The sequence below is a fragment of the Podarcis erhardii genome (assembly GCF_964252035.2).
Source record: "Podarcis erhardii genome assembly, chromosome: 2".
NCBI classification, from domain to species: Eukaryota; Metazoa; Chordata; class Lepidosauria; order Squamata; family Lacertidae; genus Podarcis; species Podarcis erhardii.
In genome coordinates, this window is record NC_138498.1 from 4,464,760 (window position 1) to 4,490,101 (window position 25,342).

General features: G+C 43.4%; 1 protein-coding gene across 10 annotated transcripts in view; it reads right to left on the reverse strand.

Annotated features, from left to right (window-relative positions):
- R3HDM2 (R3H domain containing 2) overlaps nucleotides 1-25,342 on the reverse strand; it is a gene marked incomplete at its 3' end in the record, with an annotated part of 127,067 nt that overhangs the window by 51,817 nt on the left and 49,908 nt on the right. For all 10 annotated transcript variants that reach the window (XM_081851701.1, XM_081851698.1, XM_081851697.1 and 7 more), the window contains exons 2-7: nucleotides 10,084-10,280; nucleotides 8,033-8,074; nucleotides 5,134-5,220; nucleotides 3,380-3,506; nucleotides 1,865-1,943; nucleotides 169-228 (exon numbers count right to left, since the gene is read on the reverse strand). In XM_081851701.1, the coding sequence (XP_081707827.1) occupies nucleotides 169-228; nucleotides 1,865-1,943; nucleotides 3,380-3,506; nucleotides 5,134-5,220; nucleotides 8,033-8,074; nucleotides 10,084-10,248 (560 nt within the window). In that variant the 5' untranslated portion in view covers nucleotides 10,249-10,280. The remainder of the gene's footprint in view (nucleotides 1-168; nucleotides 229-1,864; nucleotides 1,944-3,379; nucleotides 3,507-5,133; nucleotides 5,221-8,032; nucleotides 8,075-10,083; nucleotides 10,281-25,342) is intronic.

A 25,342-nucleotide genomic window follows, 5' to 3' on the forward strand; every position in this document is an offset into this window, starting at 1 on the left:
AAGAATGCACAGGGCTAGACAGACTCTATATAAAGGCAGCCTTCATGTGTCAGATAAATACTGTATACATTTCTAAGGATTGTTTGAAATCAGCAGCTTAATTAGTGAACATTCTCAAACAAATCAGTCTTTAAGTCACTCTGTCTTACAGACCAGTACATTACTTACTTGTTATCGTTAATAAATTCCAGAATCTCCTGTTCCAATTTTAGCAGCATCATTCTGTCCCTTGGAGGATGGGAGAGAGAGCAGGGAGAAAAGGAGAGGAAAAATCATTCAGAGCACAAATGGCTATACAATTGTCTCTGAAAAATCTGAAGATTAATATCCTCCTCCACTCCAATATTAATCAAAAAGTTCAATGTAATTGAGCATTGAAGATATCACTACCCAACCTGCATTGGCAGATGCAGAACAGATGTAGCAAGTTAAAAGTAGACCAATCCTGTTCAGGTGGATTCACTTTGGTGCAGTGATTACGCTTCTAGAAGCACAATATCCCATGGGCTCTCATTGTGCTTGTATTACTGAACAGAAACAGTACATCAGAACATAGGCAATGACTGGCATTCCGTTTTGACATTGTTTATTAGTGAGATGGCAGGAGGCACTTTACAGAGAAGTATTTGGAAGCTATTTATAGGTGGTTTTTAGAGCTGTTAAGATTCCTTCCTGACTAACTCATTCCACATTTTTTTCTCTTTCTGTTCTTATGCACAGTATATGAATGCATCTGTTTTGTTAGTCTGCAATGCTAGAATTATTCTAATCTTGCTAGGATACTCCAAGAGGTCCAGTGAATACTGCATAGTTATTGAAGCAAAGTGGATATTGGATGGGAGACCACTATAGTCTCTATACATATAACAACAGGGCTAAGTATTAAATATTTGTTTAAAAATAATTCCACAGGGGTTAGAGCCAGTGTGGTGTAATGGTTAAGAGTGTTGGACTAGCACTGGGAGAGCAGGATTCACATCCTAACTTAGCCATGAAGCTCACTGGGCCAGTCTGCATCTCTTAGCCTAACCTACTTCACAAGGTTTTTGTGAGGATGTAATGCGGAGGAGAACAATGGACACCACTTTGAGATCCTCAGCAGATAAAGGTGATGTAATAAATAAGTAGTAATAGGAAGAAGAAGAATACGACGGAGACTAGACCAGGGATGAGGAACCTGTGGCCTTCTAGCTGGACTCCAGCACACCTCAGCCCTTGCAACAGTATAGCCAATAGTCAGGGGTGACGGGAGTTGAAGTTCAGAGATGTCGGGGCGAGGGGACTAAGGTTCCCCATCTCCAGCCCAGAGAGCCCACTGGATACTTTCTCATTCTCTGAGCTTGGACCCTCTTTAATCTCTTACTCATGGCTAGAACCAGTGGTCAGGCAGGTCAGAGCACTGAGAGAAAATTAATTTTAAAGGAAACCCCAGGGAAGACATCCTTAGTGGACCCTAATGAGGTGCTGCCTAAGAATGTCACATGCTGAGACAGGGTCTGGACCCCAAAACCACTGAATAGTCCACTTATTCCAAGGCCTCACCATGGCCACTTTATGCTCAAGATGCTGGAAAGTAAGGTACTAACATCCTATCACATGTGCCTTTGTGGCTAGCAAGGCTGGACAGAGTGCATTCTAGAGGTGCTCTTAAACTTCCCACATCTCATGAGTTAAAGAGCCCATTGATAGGTGCTTGCCTACCTCCACTATGCAGCTGCCGCCACCACCACCACCACCATAGATTCCAACAGTTGCTGATACTTTCTGTTCCCTCTCCCATCCTTTCTCCTTAACCATGCAAGCTTGCAGGAACACCTCCTTATTCCCACTTGCAAATCTGCCACATAACCACAGAGGAACCTACCTTGGGTTTTTCTTCAGTGTACTCACTAAAAATTCATGCAAATCTATTCCAGTGGAGTCTGTGTATTCCTGGCTGGAATCTATAACAAAGGAAACAGCAACATACTCAAGAAATGCCATGCTCACAGGGAGAATATCCATGGAGTCAAAACAAGCCAGAATATAAAAGGGGTTCTGACAGTGTTGGAAGGACCAAGTTAACGGCTGCCTCTGCCATCACCACAGCCATGGCTTCCTTTGGAGTCAATGGTGGAAAGACCATTTGTAGGACATAACTCTAGCACTTTGAAAGAGCAACAGGCCATATTTGAGGGCAAAGTTACCACCCCAGAACCTTCAAATATATTGATTTCTTACCCACCCTTTAGCTGCTTGTTCTATCACCAACTGCCTGAACAATCATATGCTAAATTATTGTACCTGACAAGATTACTGGCTTTGCACAAATCTCGTAAGGAGAACTTCTTAAATTTACAACAAGCACTGCTTTGTGGAACAGAATGTGGACCAGAAAGGAAAAAGTAATTAATTAAAGGCTTGTGTAATGACTGTTTTCTCAAGATTTTCATTAGTGGTCTACCTGTGCCCATGTCAGCAAAAAAATTCAGAGTGCTAAGGAGACCAAGGACATTTGATCTTTGCAAATTCTAATATGAATTGATGTGGACTGAGTCAACCATTGCATTGCATTGTAACGCATGTATGTACAGTGGTACCTCGGGTTAAGAACTGAACTCGTTCCAGAGGTCCGTTCTTAACCTGAAACTGTTCTTAACCTGAGACACCACTTTAGCTAATGGGGCCTACCGCTGCTGCCGCACCACTGCAACTCTATTTCTGTTCTCATCCTGAAGCAAAGTTCTTAACCTGAGGTACTATTTCTGGTTTGCAGAGTCTGTAACCTGAAGCATCTGTAACCTGAAGCGTCTGTAACCCGAGGTACCACTGTATAAAGATGTGTACTTTCAAAGTTATGTTTAAAATAATTGTTGAAATATGTACTTAAATGCAATTTTCTGCAGATTTTTTTTATTGTAGATTAACATGAACATGGAATGGAATGGAATAAACTTACTGGTGGACACATGCAAATGTGAATCAGTGGGGATGGGAAAACTTTGGCTCTCCAGGTGTTCCTAGACTTCTGCTATCATCCATCCCTCTCTATTTGCCCTGCAGGCTGAGGCTGATAGGAATGGGAATCCAAGAACAGCTGGAGTGCCACAGGTTCCTCATCTTTGTGATATAGACTGGAAATCCATTCCTGGAAAGTTGTGGCAGATGCCCTTATTAGGCAGGCAGGCAGGCAGGCAGGCAGGCAGACAGACAACAGACAGACAGACAAGACAGAGGTTGACATATAATATTGTAATACTCCTTTCGCCTTGTTATGTGGTCAGCTTGAATGCACAAACTGAAAAGAAAGTCCCAGACCTCTGGTAAATAGGGAAACAGAAACTACTGCTCATCTTTGCCCGCAGAAACCAAGTTCATTCCAGAACTGAGACTGTCTTACCTCTAGATAGCATTTTCTTGGGTGCCTTCTCCTTATTTTTCTCTTTTTCTTCTTTTTCAGGGCCATCTTTTGCAGACTTGTCATCTTCCTTGTCTGAGGGGCAGCTGACGTGCAACTGTATGATATCCTAGCAACAGGAAGAAATCCACACTTTGAAGGCCTCAGAGCTGATGTTTTGCAACCAACAAAAGCTGGAAATATGGTATGATGACCAATTTGATTCCAATAAGAAATTTTGCTTCTGGGTAGAATGGCTAAGAATATAAGAAGAGCTTGCTGGATTAGGCCAATGGCCCATCTAGTCCAGCATCCTGTTCTCACAGTGGCTGAATAGTTGCCTGTGGGAAATCAGCAAGCAGGATCTGAGTACAAGGGCCCTCTCCCTTCTTGTGGTTTCCAGCAACCGGCTAGTCACCCTGGGTGATTTTTGCCTCCCTGTGCAACATGTGGCTACATGCTTGCTCGTGTGATTTATGTGGAGTTATGATTTTTATGCTATGAACCTGTTCTTAAGTTAAAAGGTTGATTGCAGTGGATAAGATGTCCTTTTAGTCCATCTGCATCCCCTCTCCTCTCCAAACATGACATTACCCCCCAAAATAGAATGCATTAGATTGTAGGTAACTGATGAGTAATTATATATTCAGGAAGTGCGGGATTTTCGGCAGGTCAGTAAGGAACCCTGTGGATTTTTGCCTTCCTGCCTACAATGTGGCATGGCTCACTTCATGTGGCATGGCTCACTTCACTAATCTGTACTATTCTTGCAAGCCCTTGTGGTAGCTATATTTTTGTTGCTCATTTGTTGCACTTATACCCCACCTTTTTCTCCAAGGAACACAGACAGGGCGGTGTAAATGGCTCCCTCCCTCCCCATTTAATCCCCTGTGAGGTAGGTTGGGCTGAGAGGCAGCAACTGGCCCAAGCTTAACTAGTGAGCTTCATGGCTGGGGGAGGGGGGTGGTTGGAACACTGGTCTCCCAATCACTAGTCTGAGATTCTAACCACAGCTGTCTCTGTCACCTTGTTTGCTCCTGTTCTTAGATTGCAGCACACTATATACAATCTGAACTCGGTGGGGCTCTGCCGTATAAATGCATGCTATGGGTGTGGTTTGCTGCTATCTTATGGCTTTGAGGTTAAAATCCCCTACAGCGATCTGATCATAGGTATAGTTTGGTATCACTAGAAGAAGAAGAAAAGCTTATTTAATACACCCTGAAATCTTCTCTGAATTTGACTTTTTATGGTTTTGATCTGATGGCTCAAATATGCTATGTTTCAATAGGAGCTCATATAGGAAGGCATGCTTTTTAGACTTGGGAGACAGTAAATCGGAACAGAGGTTTGCTATGAAAGCACACACACTAGCATACAGTAAGCCTGCAACTTACGCTGGGTTTGTGTTCCGGAGACTGTGCCTAAAGTCAAAATTGAGTGTAGTCAAAAGCCATTGGGGGGATTGCCAAAGTCATTTTTCCCAGAACCCTGCTCCCTTTTTATTTTTATTTATTTATTATTATTTGCCATGCACATAAAGCTGAATGTGCACAAGTTAAACATGCACAAGTTGTGGGCTTATTGCAGCCAGATAACAAATATACAATTTAACCAGGACTGTCATTCTTCTTTTAAAGGCTTGAAACTTTCCTACAGGTAAGCTTTCAACCTTGATCAGAACTATTAAGAAAAATCATCACTGAAAGCAGTCTCTCCCGTGGCTGGAAAAGTGATGTGACTACAACTAGGCTTACCTGGGTATCCAATGTCCCATCCACAAAGGGGCTAGAAGACTCTTCACATACAGCCAGGCTCCTGACTAGCTTCAGCTTTGAATTTGACTGCAAAATTAGGGGGGAATCTGTAGTAAGACACAGGCAGCTAGAATTCCCTTTCAATATATGAATGAGCTGCTGTTCAACTAATGCTAATTAAGTTAGCTCTATACTAATGAGAAACGCAATTACGTTTTGTCCAGTAGTAACACATGGCAAAGCAGTCAAGCAGAAGATAACAAGTGCATAGTCATTTTCTCTCCCTTAACATGCTTCATAGAGATTCAAGTCTGCCGCCTGTGGAGGTACTTAGCCTCTGCTAACACAGTGACTTGAAGGTCATATACACTGATAGGGCTTCTCTGAAGCTAACCAACCCATTAAATAATCTGCAGACTGTTAAACCACTGATGGTAAGTGACAAAAAGGAATGACTAACTTCTTCCTGCCTTAATTGAAAGCCTGTCATTAAACTGCTGCCTTCTTGACAAACGTAGTTATTCTGGGTGATCTACTATAGTAGCATTTAAAGAAAATGCTTAAAATAAATGTCTGCCTCAGACTGTTTGGTGAATGGTCCTGCAAGTAAGAGAGTGTGAATGGAGCAACACAAAAGTATTTTACTTGAACAGAAGTAGTCATGGTGAAATATGGTCTGGGAACCATAGTTAAGATATTATCTCCAATATAATAAAGGAAAGTTAAAGGTGCATATGACAAGGGCATAAGAGAATCAAATGGAAGAAAAAGTACAGCGCCATAGCAGTTTAATCTCAAAAGATTTGGGACAGATACAAATTACAAAAACTATAAACACAAACTCTGAACTAATACTAGGTCTTAGTAAAGCAATAAACCACCACCTGGGCTTTGCTGTTTTTGGACTGCAATTGTGAGCAAATGCTGCTCCATAGAAAATAAAGGATTCTAGTACCTCCCTTCTCCTTAACATTTTACCTCTCTATGTGCAGGGAAATGTTTTGTATTAAGCAGTGTAGAAGTTGTACAATTCAAGACACAGGTTTGTCACCTCAATGAGATGACCAGGTCTGGACACTTAAAGCCAGACCAGAGATAATAGTTTTCCATAGAAATGCAGAGCTCAGATGGACCCCAAGGGTCATCTAGCCCAACCCCCTGAAATGCCGGAATTTCAACTAAAGCGTCCATGACAGATGGCCACCCGACCTCTGCTTTAAAACCTCTAATGCAGGAGAGCCCACCACCTTCCAAGGGAGTCCATTGCACAGTCTAACTCCTCTTACTGTTAGAAAGTTCTCCCTGGTGTTTAATCGGAATCTCCTTTCTTGTAACTTGAAAATACTGCCTTGAGTCCTACCCTCCTGAGCAGGAGAAAACAAGCTTATGCCATCTTCCATGTGACAGCCCTTTATATATTTGAAGGTGGCTATCATATCTCTGTCTCCTCTTTTCTAGGCTAAATATTGTGCATGGCTTCCACAAGATACACAGGTTTCACTGAGTTTCCAAAAGGAGGCAATTTCATAGCTGTGAGGCAGTCAATGAGAGCAGTGCCTGTAGCCCCTTACCCCCTGCAGCATGTATTGTGATTCAGAGGACATGTTCAGCTGCTATTAAAAATCACAATGAAACCTAGGAGTAAAGGGCAACCTCTTTGCCATGCTGAGGCCTTAACTGGTTAACCATTAAGCACAAGCGATGAACAGTGAAAAGCAAGAAGATTTGGGATAAAGGAGCAAGAAGAGTCATATCTGGAGCACTGATAGTAATGAGAGATTCTGGGACTCAATGCCGACATCAGACCGCCTATCAAAAGGTGGAGGTAACCAAACTGGCTATACTTTGATTCTTTTATACAAGGGGAGGCCATTATGTTCCACCAGCCATTAAGGTATTTAATGCAAAATCTGTCTCTCAACTCCTCTACGCCTCAAACGTCTGGTTCAATGGCTCATTCACCAGGTTCGAAGGCTTCTAGGCAAAGCTTCTCCGGTCCCTCCTACAAGTTCCAAATTGTGTTCCAAATGTAATACTATGTTTAGAAACAGGTGAATGTCCTCTATCAACTAAAGCCCTGAGATACTGGCACAAGATCTCAGTCTTTGGCCTAGGGAAGGGGTAACTTCCATACGTAAACAATGAGGAGTTTACCAGCTCATGGATGAATATTATGGTTAGAAAAGCCACTTTGATTGGTATGCCACCTTCTCTCCTGTACCATCTGGGCTATGATACCGCCCTTGAATCTCTGAGGCAAAGGCTCTGGGACACATCACATAGTGATCTCCAATCTCAATCTCATGTTAACTGTGGCCCATTAGCAGTAGGAATTCACTATGGGTTCAATTTTCAGACACCTGCATATCTTAGAAATTTGTCTGTATCAACGTATCGGTGTCTTTTCACCAAAGCCAGATTAAATGTATTCCCATCAGAAGTGCTAAATGGTAGACTGAGAGGCATCCCTCATCAAAATAGGATCTGTTTATGCTCTCAGGACGTTGACTTTATGAGGCATATTTTATTGCATTGCGGACAATATGATCAAGCTAGGGAAATATTGATTAAACCACTATTGGCAAACTGGCCGAGTCAATCTGAAGCCTACTATACCAAATATCTTCTGGACAACAAGTCCAATGATATCACAGCAGCCATGGTAAAGTTTTTTTCAGTAGTCATACAAATCAAAGATCAACAAACCCATGACTAAACAAATAACACTTTGGTCTCCCTTCCCTGGGGGGTTGTCTGTATTAATCTGTATTTTATTATGAATCCATGTTATGGGCTGTTGGATCACAATAAAGATTATATATACAATGCCAATAATGACTGCAGAAAGATCAGAGTCATGTAAGTTCTTGCTGGTAAAAAGGAATCAACAGTATCTTACCTTGGCTCTTTTTCTAGCATGCCCATGATTGGAGGTCCGCCTCTGCAACAACAACAAAAAGGAGAGGAGGAACAATGGTGGAAAAATCACTCCCGTTGCGCATTCTATGAGATGTAAGATTAGGAAGGGGGGAATCACAACACATTGGGAGGAATTAAATGTAACAGTAGGGGAACTGTTCCATCAACACAAGCATTTCAGCTTGCTGGAAACAATGTTCTCTCCTCTCCCCACACATTTTTCTGGGGGTTCTCCTGATACACCCTCCTAGGCAATCTGGGCAGGCACAGGGCTGAGGGGGAGTCCCACTGTGCTAGCAGAAGTCCATGCCATATATTATCTTGCAAGAATCTAATGCAAACAGGTCAATTCTGCATACATTTTGCAAAGGACCAAAACCAGGAAACTGCCATAACCATGTAGAGATAAAATAAGGAAATAAAATGCAAGAGAAACATTGTGTGGTCAAGTCCAGTTTAACCATCCAATGTCATGGATTTAAAAGGACGCCTACAATTGAGGTCTGTTAAAATCATGGTGTCCTTTCTCTCTCCTACAAGGGATGCGGGTGGCGCTGTGGTCTAAGCCACTGAGTCTCTTGGGCTTGGGGCCTACAAATACATCTCAAAGCTCATCTTTTTCTGTGAAGTTTTTGCCAGATTTCACACTTCTCTCCAAAGTGATGTCTAGGTGTATAAAATTGCATTTGTCCATATCTCTTTTGCTCATCCCCTCAGTTCTCTCTTTTCACTGCTTAACCTTAGACTGCCACAACCCTTGGAGCAGGTATTTGCCTGTTAATTGCTATGCCTTCTGTGTTTCTTTGGAGCAGGATTTGTGTGTTTGCAATATAAAGTGGCTTGAACATCTTCCTGGGTCCATGTCCCACTCTTTTTTTAATACTGAAGAGATGAAGCCATCGTGACCACACTAAATCAGCAATTCTACACACAGTTATCTGGGAGTAAGTCTCACTGAACTCAATGTGACTTACTTCTGGGTGGATTGTACTGTAAGAAGTCCATAGAACTCATTTATGCGATGGGGTAGGGAAAAAAGAAACAAGAATCACCTCTCTTCATACGAACTGACCCAGACCCTGCAATTATCATCTGAGGTCTTTCTTCATGTGCCTCCTCCACAATAGGTTTGGAGGGCAGCAACATGAGAACGGGCCTTTTCTGTGGTGGTTCCCCATTGGTGGCATGTTCTCCTCAGGGTGGCTCGCCTGGCACTTTCATTACATTTCTTTAGGTGCTGGATAATAATGATTCTCTCAAAGCAGGCCTTGGGCCGATTAACGTTCTGTGTCCTTTTACATATGTTTGTGTGAGTGGGGTTAATGTTTTGTTCTTGTTTTTATTATGTCTTTTGTGTTCCCATTTTGTATTTTTATGTTGTGAACCGCCCTGTGATCTTTGGATGGAGGGCAGTATACAAAACTAATAATAATAATAGCAGCAGCAGCAGCAGCAGCAGCAGCAACACTGGCCTGGAAAAGATTTCCTAAAATGATCCAGCAAAGTACAGTGGTACCTCTAGTTATGAACTTAATTCATTCTGGAGGTCCGTTCTTAACCTGAAACTGTTCTTAACTAGAGGCGTGCTTTCACTAATGGGGCCTTTTGCTGCCGCTGCGCCGCCGGCACACAATTTCCGTTCTCATCCTGGGGCAAAGTTCTCAACTCAAGGTAACTCTTCCAGGTTAGCAGAGTTTGTAACCTGAGGCATTTGTAACTCGAGGTACCACTGTATATGGCAGCATGACAAGAACCTTACCACGGATCACCATGGCTCTTTCTCTAACAGTACCAGGTTCGCACCATGCTGAGATTAATGAGTAATTTCGTGGTAGAATACGGTACTGCGGAAGTCCAGAACTGCTGGAACCCCTAATTAAGTGGACTTCACAAAAGGGCCAAAAAGGACCTCTGCCTGATATACTGCAATAGGGAGTCCAAGATCTACTGCCAGTTAGCAAGATCTACTGCCAGTTAGCATTGGGCTTTGATGGGTCTGTGGGTATGCATGAAAGATCTTCCTCCAGTTACCTGTGATTCTTGCCGTGTACTACTCTCCTCCCCATCCTTCTCAACTTCCTCTTTGCTTGATGACCTGGATACAAATTTGTTTTTGTTCACAGATTCCTCAACCACTTTCTTTTCCAATTCTTTCATTATCTCCAGTGTCTCCTGTGTTGTGTTGCTGTTAGACATCTTCAGCACAGTGTAGCGTTAGTGATGGACACCTGCAGGTAGGGACAGAAGGGATGGAGGTCAGTGCATCCAAGAATAAAGGCTTCTCTTTTTTTGCTTTGTTTTCCCATTCCCTCTTTCTCTTTCCATTTTAAAAGAGAATTCCCTGTTTCCTTGCTCTTTGTCACATACTGAAGCTATACTTGCTCAGGATCTTGTCTCTAGAGTCCTTCTTCATGTTATTGAAGATCTGACGCTACACTTTTCATATCTCTTTATGTAATCTGCTGGAAGGTGGGTGCAGATGCATTCCTGACAACACAATACAATCTAAATCAAATCCCTAATGAATACACAGTGGATGTGAGGAACAGGTTTAAGGATTTCGATTTGGTGGACAGAGTGCCTGAAGAACTATGGATGGAGGCTCATAACATTATACAGGAGGCAGCAATGAAAAGGAAATGCAAGAAAGCAAAGTGGCTGTCCAATGAGGCCTTACAAATAGCAGGGGAGAGAAGGCAAGCAAAATGTGAGGGAGATAGGGGCAGTTACCCCATTCAGGGAGTCCCCCACACCTGCCCACTGTCCCCCAGAAACAGTACTTCTGTCTTGTCAGGATTCAACCTCAATCTGTTTGCCCCCAACCACCTCTGGACACCCACACAGGACATTCACTGCCTTCGAGAGGTAGAGCTGGGTATCAACCACATATTGGTTTACACCCAGCCCAACTCCCCTGATGATCTCTCATACAGCATGGAGGAGAGTACAGAGTCCTGAGGCACCCTACAAGTGGGTGCCCAGGGGTCCAAGCTGCTAACTGCATCGTTGCCAGTGAGAGCTTCCTTCACAATGCAAATAGCAGTGGACTGGAGGAGGCCATCTTCATCAATATTACAGTGGCAGTGGGGGGAAGCCAAGCTCAACTTCTCCACTCACTGCAGTTCCAGCTGAGCACCACCATGGCAGCTATTTTTGTTTTAAAAACCAGTCATATTAAACACAAAAACTCATTTATGCCTGGCCCTCAATGGCTTTGCTTACCAGGGGCATAGGTAGGTTTTGCCTCCCTCTGCCACTGTGTGTGAAGGCACCTCTGAACTATATCACCAGTAAATGAATGCTTACTTCCCCACATAGAAATGCCTAGCAAAGTGTTGTATTTGGTGACACTCCTCTCGTGAAGACAAAACCTACTTCGCCCGCCTGGTCTCTTGCATTAAAATGGATCTTTGTAGTTCTACTTGTGTATCTATCTACTAGCCTTTCTGTATCTGCTGGCTTAACTGAAGTAAAGCCATAATAACCTGCGCATGAACCCTTCAAGAATGTGTTAGACTGGAATGCCTATACAGTCATACCTTGGATTCCGAACACCCTGGAACTCAGATGTTTTGGCTCCCGAACGCCGCAAACCCCGAAGTGATTGTTTCTGTTTGCGAACGTTCTTTTGGAACCCGAATGTCCGACAAGGTTTCAGCGGCTTCTGATTGGCTGCAGGAGCTTCCTGCAACCAATAAGAAGCCACATTTGGTTTTGGAAGTCGAACGGACGTCCGGAACAGATTCCATTCGACTTCCAAGGTACGACTATATATGGTATAGCATATATACCTTGAACATCATAGAACTGGCCAAAACCTGTTTAAACTGCTTATACCTACCTAATGTGCCCAGACCGCTTCTAACTGCTTTTTGTCAATACGTAGTTTTCTGCACCTGTGTCAGGTCTTTGTGTAGTCTTGTGTAAAAGAGAAGAGCACTACCCAAAGCTCTGGGTCAGTCCTCTTGGAGCGATAGCCCAGGGAATTGACCACTCAGCACTGTTTTAGAAATAAAGTCTGGTTGTGCCTTCTTTCATGTTTCCCGACTCCGTCTCTTGATAGGGAATTTGGGCTCTACCTATCCATGGAACCAACAAAGGGCATATTTTTGCCACAGCTCCCCTACCCAACACACTAGACACTGGGTAGCCTGGTTCACTGAGAGGGATCCCACAGGTGTGTGCCATAGAAATGCACTCTGCCAACCCAAAGTACAGCTGTTCTTACAACACACAAGCTACACATGTAACTCATCATAATTATGGGCAATTTCTCAGTGCTCTAGAACAGAAGGTCTGCAATGTAACAGAAATGAACTTTCTATAAAAAATATGTTGTAATTATGCCACTCTCCTGCTAATTACACTGCATTCGATGTGGATCGTTATTTTGCTATTTTGCCATGTTCTGTTTCATTATTTAAGACCTGTAAATCACTTAAGGATTCCTTTTGAAATATGACATTGTTCAGAAATGATTTTAAATAAATAATAAATTAAGAAATAAATAAGGGGATGGTGAAGAAAACAATCTTCCCTATGAGGAACAAAGACAAAGTCAAGCTATGCATTTCAGGAACTGGAACTCAATTTTTATTTCAGTCTGGGAAAGGCCTACTGAAAGAGAAGCATGCAAGGTTTAAGTACGTAATTTAAAGTCAGCCATTAAATGAGCAAACATCTGTATAGGGATGTGAACCATAGTCTCCCACAGTTCTGTTACGCCCTTCCCTGCATTTAATTTGATTATGGCAATCCCTTCTTTAAGAAATTTGTTCTTAACACTACTGCTTTCACCTATTTGTGTTTAAGAAAGCCGTTTTCCAGATCAAGTACTATAATATCAACTTGGTATGTTTATATAAAGACATGCCAGTTTACAGCATGAGATCACAAGGAACACAAAGAAACATTAGTAATTTTGACAGATGTTTACTCAGCAGCATCATAACATGCACCAAGAACAAGGTGAGATGCTCTTCAGGCATGAGGCATCTAACAGAGGCACCTAAGACCATTTATGCAAAAGCTGAGTCCCCACCACCAATTTCAAAGCTGAGTCCCCACCATGACAACATATTTTCACTAGCCTCCCTCAAAACTCCTTTTTTGAATCACCTGAGTAGAAACTGCCACGTGCAGATCAAAATTTTACTTTAATGTGTTGTCAATTTTGCACATAGGTCTCTTGAAAAAAGGCCATTATACTTACCGTAAAAGGTATTTCTAGATCCCATAAAAAGCTGCCACCAGATTGGGCTTAGGTTTGGTGCTGCCTGGCAGTCAATAGGCAACATTGCAAGCTTGCAATAATAAACAAACAATTCAAACCGGAAGCTTGTATCTCAGCTCCTCGCTCCTTCCTCCCTCAGTTTTTTAGATTACAAGCCAGGAAGTGATGAGATTTGGTATTCGTATAGCATGGGAGACAGCATTCAACAGGAAAATGCTGCCTAAAAGATTCACTGAGACTCCCTGGTACAGTAGAATGATGGAGGAAAATCAGCTGCTGACGGCCTAGGTGGGCTCTGGAATCAGCTTTACAGGACCCAGAAATACCTTTCACGATAAGTATAATGGCCTTTTTTTCAAGAGACCTATGTGCAAAATTGGCAACACGTTAAAGTAAAATTTTAGGTGTTATGAAATACATTTCATGCTAAGCATACAGGCCTTTTCTGGAGACCCCGTAAAAGCTGTGGACGGATTGGGATGTACAAAAGCCTGCAGACCCATGAAGGGTGGGACAAATAGAAAACTGCTGTTTAGATGGCTGGAAGGACATACTGTAATGCCCCCCTGCCAAAGGCAGCCTCAGCTGAGGCAAAAATGTGTCAGTTATGTAATGATAAAGGATTGCAGGATGTGGCAATCATATGGGTGCTCTGACAATCTCTTGTAGAGGGGCATTTAGGGAGAAGGCTGCAGGCCTGGTCAAATGAGCCTTCATTTGTGTAGGTGGAGGGAGACATAAGCCAACAAGATGGATCCTTTTAGCCATCTAGCTTGGGCAGTAGATGAGACTCCCCATCAAGGGAGGAAGAAAGGAGATAAAGAGCACGCTGGTCCAACATATGGATGGTGTACGATGAATGTGGGCCTTCCATGCTTACTAAGCATCAAGGGACTGTCATGTCTACTGATTGATGCACCAGATAAAAGCCAAATGACAGAAGGATCAGTTTCTGTTGGCAATGGAATTGTGAAAGTACCTTTGGAAGGAATGATGAGTTGGTTCACAGGATTAATCTATTCCTGTAGAGAAATCCAATGATGTCTCTGGGGCAGCCACTGAAGATGAATGTCCACTGTGGCAGCTGCTGCTTTCCTGCTGACAGAAAAGCTGCTCCACCTTGTTGCCAGGTGAAGGTAGTGCCTTGAAGTGAGGGCAATCAGCTGCCCTGTTCTCTATCACCATGAGGGAAGGCAGCTCAGATCAGCAGTGTTATTGGCTGAAATCATCATGCAATATTAGTGGTGCCTTGAAATCAGCTGCCCTGCTCTCCCTCACAAGAGGAGCGATATATTGCTGTGTATTGCTAGGTCAAAATCGTTATCAACCAATATATTGAAAAATTGCAAAGTGCTGAAACAGACCATAAAAATTGTAATTTGTAAATTGTAAAACTTTTAATTTGTACTGCTGCTGAGCACTGAACACACATTATTGCTTGTTTTGCAGCTACTGGCCTAGGAGTTAACAATATAGAATTACCACTTACTAACCAAAGTCTGATTTCCAGACAATTACCATAGGGAGGCATGTCTAGATTAGCCATTAATGGGTTAAGAGAGTAGGACTTCAAGACAAACAGAGACCCTGTCAGTGACTGGCTGGACGAGGAAGAGTGGTGGCAGCCAGTGGCAAAAACAGACAGATCTCAGTGTAGAACTCAGAACAGAAGTGTGGCCCTTGAAACGTAACTTTGGCACTCAGAACGGAAGCGTTGCACTCGAAATGGAAGTGTGGCACTCAAATCAGAAGCATGACACTCAAAACTGAGCACTTTCGCCTTCTGAAAAAAGTTCGCAAACCGGAGCACTTACTTCCGAGTTTGCAGCGTTCGGGTTCCAAGTTCCAAATTTTTCAAGAACTAAGTTGTTCCTCTGTACTGTGTCTAATTCTGGACACCACAATTTAAGAAGCATGTTGACAAGCTGGAACGTGTACAGAGGAGGGCAACCAAGATGATCAAGGGTCTGGAAACCAAGCCTTATGAGGAGCGCTTGAAAGAGCTGGGTATGTTTAGCCTGGAAAAGAGGAAACTGAGAGGAGATATGATAGCCATCTTCAAATATCTTAAGGGTTTTGACATGGAGGAGGGGGCATGCTTGTTTTCTCCTGCTCTGGAGGGTAGAACTTGAACCAATGGCTTCAAGTTGCAAGAAAGGAGATTCTGACTAAACATGCGGAAAAACTTTCTGACAGTGAGAGGTGTTCAGCAGTGGAACAGACTTCCACGAGAGGTGGTAGTCTCTCCTTCCTTAGAGGTTTTAAAGCAGAGGTTGTATGGCCATCTGTCATGGACGCTTTATAGATGACCCTTGGGGTCCCTTCCAACTCTAATATTCTATGATTCTCAGCGAAGGAACAAAGCGTCTAGAAAAGGCTGGAACAATTAAGAAAAGCTGAGTCACAGCAAAAAAATGCAAGAAAAATAAATAAATAGGGGGGAAAGGGGGCAGGAACTTTATCTTCTGCAGCTGACTTGCTTAGCTGAGGGATCTGCTTTATGCTATCTCCTTGGTTACTGAGCAATAAAGTTAATTACTGCCAAGCCATGCCCGTTTCTGCTTACAGTGTTGGACAGAAGGGCTTTTCTGGCAGACTGACAGGCCCATGTAGTGCTACCCAAAGAAGGAGAGGCACACAAGGCCATTTACTACATGTTAAGGAGTGACTAATATCCCTTAAATTTGTTGCAGCAATCAAGGCACTTAAAAGGAAAGACTAATGGACAGTAATGTGTGAAGTGGGGATTCTACTCCACGTTATTGTCTTGAGCACAGAATCAGTGAGCATTACTTGTTCAGGCTTACTTAACAGAGGGTAAAATCTTGTGTATGTAGTGCAAAACCACCTGTGTGATATTGGTCTGTCAATTCCATTCTCCGCGTCGAATTTCAAAAGCCCCCAGCACAGTTCCTAACATTGTGGTTGCTGCCTTAATCAGACCTCAAGAAAGTAGTACCTTTGATTTGACTGATTTCAGCGACTTATACCCCACAGTTCTAGCAAACTACTCAATGAGGCTAAGAACAACATTTAAGGAACACACCAAAGCTCATGAAAGATGTTCAAAACAGTATACAGCGGCTCTGTTCTTGAGCCCCATTCGCATCCTGAACAGAACGTAAGGCACGTCTGTGCGTCTCACGTCTCACCGCATGTGCATGATGTTATTTTGACCGTCTGCGCACGCACGAGCGGCAAAACCCAGAAGTAACGTGCTCCGTTACTTCCGGGTCGCCGCAGAGCGCAACCCGAAAATACTTATCCTGAAGCGTATTTATCCTGAGGTATGACTTTATTTTACTTTTCCACTCTTGATGGTCCCTTATGACTTTTGAGCTTATGTATCCTTTAGGAGTGATTCTAATAGACATGCTTAAACCTGTGTGTCACGGAGCAGGTCTGGGGCTATTTTAGCAAAATGGTTTGTGTTTTGATTCTTCCAATGGAATGGCATGTGGGTATCTGTATGAAAATGGAGGATCCAAGGTGTGACTTATGACTGGTGACTAGGAACAGCTGCTGAGATCATGTAACATGCATCAGTCCTGAAAGACCTACATTTGCTCCCAGTACATTTCCGAGCACAATTCAAAGTGTTGGTGCTGATTTTGAAAGTCCAGACACCAAGATCCAGCACCAAGGGCCTTTCTGGCGGTTCCCACCCTGCAAGAAGTGAAGCTACAGGGAACCAGGCAGAGGGCCTTCTTGGTAGTGGTGGCGGCATGCCCTCCCTTCAGATGTTAAGGAGATAAGTAATTATATAACATTCAGGGAACACGTGAAAGCAGCTCTGTATAGGGAAGTTTTTTAAGGTTTAAGGTTTTACTATGTTTTTATATATTCTGGAAGCTGCCCAGAGTAGCTGGGGCAACCAAGTCAGGTGGGCAGATTTACAAATGTGTTGTTGTTGTTATGATGTTCACTGGCATACAACAAAACCAAGTTTCCATTTTTTCTAACCTTAACCTCTCTATTCCTCCATTTACCACTGCTATATATGCTACCACCTCTAGAATGTCAAATCTGTACACCTTGAAGTTATATTTAGGCAATTTCACAAAGTATTTTTGTTCAAGCAGGCAAACCCAGTAATTCTTAAACACATGTTCAACATGAACGAACAGTGTATCAAATTGGCAATTATGGATATGTCTGGCAGTAGTTCCCATTGTCATGGCAATATATTATCCATCTGTCTGGACAATAAATTTGACCCAGCATTTGAGTTCTGACTTTGCCAATTCCACAGCAGACCAGTGCTTAGATCCCACTCTTCTCCCTACCTCCCTACACCTTGTCAAATCTGGGGTTAGACTATTGACATAGGGCTTTGATGGCAGGTATATTTATTGAGTTGCATCCAATGCTATCCAACTCAGAGTATACTCTTCGAAATTAATGGTGCTGAGTTAGTTATATCTGTTAATGACAAGAGGTTTACACGGAGTCAGACGAGTACTGGATACCATTCATGAAGTGTGCAGCTTGGTTTTCTTACTTCAGTCACCTGGCACTGTTAAAGAGGAAGTCCCAGTGCAGCGTGCGTGTCCTATGCGTGTGGAATAGTGAAGTTTGGACTGCTTAGCTCGATCTCTAAGAACCAAATTAGATGGGCCTTGCTGGGATCCAGCAAGAGAGTTGTTATGGTTCTGTCCTGCACCATGTCAGATCAGGTGGCCATTTTATTCCCTATTCTGTGGTTCTCTACTCAAAAGATTCCTAGACACATAAGTGACTTCACTTAAAGTGGATTGGTTATAAATTATTTCAATAGTCCTTTCACACATGCAGTAGCTAGTGAGGAGTAATAGCACAATGCAATTTTGGAGAGTGGCAATTCCAACCTATTAACAAGTTCAAATAGAAAGCTAAGAGATGGTAGCTCTTCATTAATTTGATCCAAATACAGACAGCCTGGATAGTGTCCCTACCTCAAGCATCTATAAAATGGCAAGGTGCAAAGTTACTTTTACAAAATGCCTTACCAGGTTTGGCTACTGCATATTCCCTGCCCCGGTAGGGGTACCATTCCACCAGTAATGGGAGAGCGGCTCTGTGGTGACTCACTAAAGCCATGACAGCGCCCTCTCCTTTGGCCGCTCTCACGGGGCAGCCAGAGAGAGAGGAAAAGGGTAGGCTCAGAACAAGGCCTTTCTCTAGGGACCTCACATGGCTCTTCCATGCAGGTGGGTAAGCCAAGCTGCCTTCTTGCCTCTTGACTCTGTGTGACCCAAAAAGGTGGTGGCAGCAGCATCAGCCCGAGCCTGGCTTTACCTCGCCTAGCCTCTCCAGATACCTCCACTCGGAACTAAGCCAATGAGGTCCTGGACTCTGGCCCTCACTGCCTCGGGAGCCCCCTGTGCTGACCTGCAGCTCACTTCAGAATTACCCCTGTGACTATTATGCAGGGAATGCTCTGGGACCACTTTTGGGGTCAAAAAAAGGGGGGGTGACTATTACATGGTGGCGAACAGTATGCGGTGATATATAGTAGGTAGAAATAGATAAATAAAAGAATGCACCTTGTTCCTGCATCTTCTGTTAGTTCGCTTAAAGAAGGTAATTTCCAGGGGGAAACTGAGTATTTTTTTATGAAAAGGGGGTGGCAGGCCAAAAAAGTTTGGGAACCTCTGTTCTAAGAATTTGCTTTGAATGTGGTGTTTTATTAAGAAATCAATGCAGCACTTTACCTTTTGGTTTAAACATAAGGCAGGCACATGACTTGCAAAAGCTATCCACTACAGCAAGCATGACCAATGGCCAGTGATGACAGGAGATGTAGTCCAACATCTAAAGGGTAAGAATGCCAGGAATGGGGGTAGCTAGATTAGCTATGCCTGCCATAAAAGGTGAGAACATAATCTTTGGTGATCACTCATAGCCAAATAAGATTGTCTTCCATGAACATGGTCTTAACAGTGATTCCATAAGTGACTGTGGAGGCCAATTCTGGATCCCCATGTACTTCCACAGTGGGGACATAGGTGGGAGTTGATCATGGTGAGGATTTCCAAAATGTGCCTTCCTCTTAGTTCATTTCTCCCTTTCATCCTGAGTTCGTCCATGACACCTTTGGTAAAGGCTGTTCTCCAACTGGAGCGCTCACAGGCAGGCCAGTGTTTCCCAGTTATCAGTGCTTATACTCCATTTTGTTTGGATTTGTCTTGAGAGCATCTTTAAATCTCTTTTGATGTTCACCAGTATTTCAATTTCCATTCTTAAGTTGGAAATGGAGCAATTGCTTTGGAAGATGATAATCAGGCATCTGAACAACATGACCAGTCCAACAAAGTTGATGTTGAAGAATCATTGCTTCGGCACTGGTGATCTTTGCTTCTTTCAGAACATAATGCACAGGTTGACTTGCTAATTGCATCTCTATCACCACTACCTAAAGTGGCCTCACTGCTGCCAGACATCAGGGGCAGCACGTACTGTTTTTGCCACTTGAGACAAAATGGGTAGTGCCACCTCACTGTCAGGATGCCTGCCCTGCCAGTGAAAAAGCACCAATTCAACACCAATTTCCAGCAAATCTCAACAAAATCTTGCAAGATCTCTCACACTCCATTAGATCTCACCAGAAATCAGCACCGATGCCAGTGCCACTTCAGTGCCAGTGGTACAGACAACATGGCGGGTGAGGCGCCCATGAGGGAGCAATCTTGGGGCCTTCGGCCGCCCAAGGCAACTACTTCACCCCACAAAATTCCCCTCCCTTTGTGAAAGAGAATAACAGAGGATAACAGCTTCCTACTGGCTTTTAATTTTTGCTAAATTAGCCAGCTGTTGCCGGGATTCTTTATTTTTTTGGGTGCCACAAACTATGACGAGGGATTCTTCTAAGCAAACAAGTGCTTAAACACACACAAACGCAGTCTTCATACTTTCTAGGTAAATACACAACCACAAATTCACAAATGGTGCAGTTCTGAAAGTAAAGAGCTTTTTCATATGTTGATTATTTTGTCACCTTCCATGGCCTGTAAATGCAATAAGCGCGCGCGCGCACACACACACACACACACACACACAGACCCCACTCAATGCTTTGAAACTGAAGTGACTGTACTTGGGGTGGTACCTTTGCTTGCTTTTAGTGACGCAAAGACAGTTACTTCCTGCCCGCCCCTGGTGGGAGAGAGCTGAAGGAGCTAACTAAATACGTTCCCCATTCACAAGAGAGGCTGGTCAGTATGTTTACAGCTATCAAACATACAATGAACTCCCTCTGGATTATTTCCCCCCAGCATTCAAACTAAAAGCAGCAGCATTCTGTGCTCTGCTGAAGTTTCTCATTAAAGAGAACAGAAAAGGCTCCTTCTCAGAAGGTTTTCCTTTCTGTGTGAATGAATCAGCCGCGCTCCCTCAGGACAAGCGTGGGAGTAAGCAAGGAGGCGGCTGACATGATCCACTGTGGCAAGCAGGACTTGCGGAGAAGTAGAAGTTCACGGGGCTCAGGAAGGAAGAAAAGGAGGTGGGCGACGAGGACAGGCAGGCTATGCCAATCACTTTCCGCCAGGCAGATAAAACAAATTATATAGCTACATCATCAGGAAAGCTACGCGTTAAAAATCTGGGTCAGGGAAGGAGAACACACACAGAAACACACACACACAGAGAGCAGCAGAGGAGAGATGCCGAGTCTTCTATTAAGTCTGAAGAGCTAAGCCAGGTGGAAGAAGCAGACACAGCATCTTGAAGCACCAAACAATAATGGGTTTCTTCCGCTTGACCCACTGAAACCAATGCTCGAATTACAGGTCTCCTTACTTACTGTGATGCCCTCCTAGCTGCTGCTTTATTATAATAATTTTTGTTAAGTTTCTTAAGTTTACAAAAATACGTGAATTGTCTCTTTTTCAAGTTGCTTTTTCTACAGATCAGTTTCATTTTCGAAGGCTATTGGGGAGGCGGAGCATGATTTGGCTAAAACTGGGAAGAGTCAGAGGTTGAGATTTATGGGTTTATTTATGGGGGACCCTACTTTCCCTGCCCCGGCAACAATTCAAGCATTGACTGAAGTGAAGGCGAGCTGGCATTGTTCCATCATTTTACCCGTCCCCACGGAAACTGATTAAAGAAAGGAAATAAAGCTTTCTCCTTGAGATTCACTACAGCTAACAGCAGCCTGCTCCCTATCTGAATCAGATGTCAAAAACCAGGCTGAGCACACTAACAAATGTAATCCAGTCAACATCAAGGACCTCCTTCCTGAGGGTAGCTAATTCTCTCAAAGGTTGCCATATGAAAACTTCAAATAAACAAATAAAGATGCTGAGGAAGTTTTCCTTTAACTTTTCTCTGTCATGTGGTCATAAAAAGGCTCCCTTTGGGGTCAAAAGTAATTATATCAAGTTCAATCTTACTATTATTAATTTTTATCTGAGAATTCAAAAGGAATCCTCCTATCCATTTCTAGAAACCAGATTCCTACACACATAGCTGTCCTTGGAATATTAAGTGCATCAGCTTATTTTCAGCTTCCAGAGCCATTCTTAAGCAAGGTAGATGTCCATGGTAGACAAAAAAGTGGAATTTAACATCACATTCTTCCAGTTGTTCCATCTGCAAAAGCATTTCAGCTTGCCCTTGGCCATCCTGGTTCATGACATTTGCCAGGAAAACGGCAGTGAGAGTGCAGCCTTCTTGGTTCTCCTCGACTTCTCAGCAGCTTTTGATACTGTTGACCAGTCTTCACTTACCCCACTGTTCTGCTCACAGTTGTGAAGAATATTCTTACATCATGGGTGTTCTGTGTCACCATCAAGAAAAAGAGGTGGGAATGGGCCAATATATATGTGGACTGTCCCTGGATCAAGTGACCTTTCTTCTTTAAGTTCTCAAAGGTCTTACGCTAGCTCAAGGTTGTCATCTGAACTAGCCAGTTTAACTGAGAATCAATCGAAGTCAGTCCTTTATTTGAAAAGTAAGACTTTAGAGCCATCTTGCCCAAAAATGGCATGTAGACATTCCATTTTGGCAACTGCAACCTGGGTTTAAGGAGCCATTTTGCGCTTAGCATGTGTAGCTGCGTTTCTAACACTGATTTGGAGTCAAGTGATATTAGTGGTGATGACACCCACTTCTGTCCCTCCAATTCATCTGAATCAGGAGTGGCAGTTCAGGTGCTTGTCTGTTGCCTGGAAGTGGCAATGATCTGTATGGGGACCAATAAATTGAAACTGAATCCAGATAAGACAGAGGTACTATGTGTTGCAAGTTCTCAAGTTCAGGAAACATGGGGACTGCTAGTTCTGGATGGGTTTGCACTCCCCTGGAAGGAACAGATGCATAGATTGTGGGTACTCCTTGATCCATCTAGGTCTCCTGAAATCCAGGTGACCTTGGTGGTTAGGAGTGCCCATTTCCAGTTATGGCTGGTTCTTCAACTATGACCCTTCCTGGATAGGATATTGTGGTCACAATACGCAGTGGATGTAGCCTACCTTGATTTCAGCAAGACATTCGACAAGGTGCACCATGATATTCTTGTAAAGAAGCTGGTAAAATGCGGTCTTGACTATGCTACCACTCAGTGGATTTGTAACTGGCTGACTGACCGAACCCAAAGGGTGCTCATCAATGGTTCCTCTTCATCCTGGAGAAGAGTGACTAGTGGGGTGCCACAGGGTTCTGTCTTGGGCTCGGTCTTATTCAACATCTTTATCAACGACTTGGATGATGGACTCAAGGGCATCCTGATCAACTTTGCAGATGACACCAAACTGGGAGGGGTGGCTAACACCCCAGAGGACAGGATCACACTTCAAAACGACCTTGACAGATTAGAGAACTGGGCCAAAACAAACAAGATGAACTTTAACAGGGAGAAATGTAAAGTATTGCACGTGGGCAAAAAAAATGAGAGGCACAAATACAAGATCACCCCTTAACCTCCTCTTCTCCAGGCTAAACATGCCCAGCTCCCTTAGCCGTTCCTCATAAGGCATAAGACACCTGGCTTGAGAGCAGTACATGTGAAAAGGATCTAGGAGTCTTGGTTGACCACAAACTTGACATGAGCCAACAGTGTGACGCGGCAGCTAAAAAAGCCAATGCAATTCTGGGCTGCATCAATAGGAGTAAAGCATCTAGATCAAGGGAAGTAATAATGCCACTGTATTCTGCTCTGGTCAGACCTCACCTGGAGTACTGTGTCCAGTTCTGGGCACCACAGTTCAAGAAGGACACTGACAAACTAGAATGTTTCCAGAGGAGGGCAACCAAAATGGTCAAAGGTCTGGAAACGATGCCTTATGAGGAACGGCTGAGGGAGCTGGGCATGTTTAGCCTGGAGAAGAGGAGGTTAAGGGGTGATATGATAGCCATGTTCAAATATATAAAAGGATGTCATACAGAGGAGGGAGAAAGGTTGTTTTCTGCTGCTCCAGAGAAGCGGACACGGAGCAATGGATCCAAACTACAAGAAAGAAGATTCCACCTAAACATTAGGAAGAACTTCCTGACAGAGCTGTTCGACAGTGGAATTTGCTGCCAAGGAGTGTGATGGAGTCTCCTTCTTTGGAGGTCTTTAAGCAGAGGCTTGACAACCATATGTCAGGAGTGCTCTGATGGTGTTTCCTGCTTGGCAAGGGGTTGGACTTGATGGCCCTTGTGGTCTCTTCCAACTCTATGATTCTATGATTCTTTGATTCTATAATTCATGCTCTGGTAATTTCTAGTTCGGACTACTGCAATCAGGTCTATGTGGGGCTGCCCTTGAAAATAGCTTGGGAGCTGCTACTAGTGCAGAGTGCAACAGCAAGGATGCTGCTGATCATCTCTGACCAGACACATATTTCGCTAGTTGAAAGATTTGTACTGGTTGCCAATTCACTGCCAAACTGAATTTGAGGCGTTAATATTGATACATAAAGCCCTATATAACTTGGGCCCAAAACATCTGAAGGAGTACCTCCTCCCATATCAACTTTGCCTGGGAGTTATGATCAGCAAGGGAGGGCCTGCTTGTAGTGCTACCACTACAGCGCATGAAAGGGCATTTTTTCAAGTGACCTCCCCTCTGAGGTGTGTCTTGACCTATCACTGTACATTCCAACAACTGGTCAGGACACATTTCTTTAGACTGCAGTTCTGTGTTTTGATATTCTGATGTTGGCAGGATGTGTGTGTGTGTTAATGGTTTTTATTATTCTAATGTATAGTGCATATATTTTTAACTGTGGTGTTTAGGTAACACACCTTGGGCCACTTGGAAACAAGCAGGATGTAAGCACAAATAATAAACGAAACAAGTCTGGTTTTCTACAATATCCGAACTGAGGATTGTGGCTTCATCTTGGCAGTTTGTTCAGAGCAAAGCAGACACAGGTACTCGTTTGCATGTCATGCTAAGCCAGCGCACTTCCCAGCTTTGGAAAGAGAAGTGGGGGGGGGGGCGCTGACACAAACCTAAGAGTTAGCATGCATACTCAGTAAGCCATGGTTTGGCTTATCACAGCATGTGTACCTCTACGGTGTCTGCTCAGACAAACCAGAGGCGGCAGAAAACACAGCTTTTGTCTCAGTTCTTTCCAAAACAAAAATTCCCAGTAGTAGGAGCAAATGCTAGTACCTCAGTTCTACAACTCTGCACAAGGTTTTGGCATTAACGTCACATCTCACTAAATTAGACCATTCTGCAAGGTTAAATGACGATGTTCTTGTTCTCTATTTGCACACTGGCCTCTGGGTCAACCAATCTGAATCATGCCTCCATGGCAACAGGCTCCATCGCTACGAGCAACAAGACAAGTTTATTACAGTGGTACCTTGGTTTATGGACTTAATCCGTTCCGGAAGTCCGTTCTTAAACCAAAGCCATTCTTAAACCGAGACACGCCTTCCCTAATGAGGCCTCCCGCCGCCGCTGCCCTTCCACCGTTCAGATTCCGTTCTTAGATGGAGGTAAAGTTCACAAACCGGGACACTACTTCTGGTTTTGCGGAGTTCATATACCGAATAGTTCATAAACAGGGCTGTTCTTAAACCGAGGTACCACTGTAGTATTGTTATTATTATTATTATTATTATTATTATTATTATTGTTAT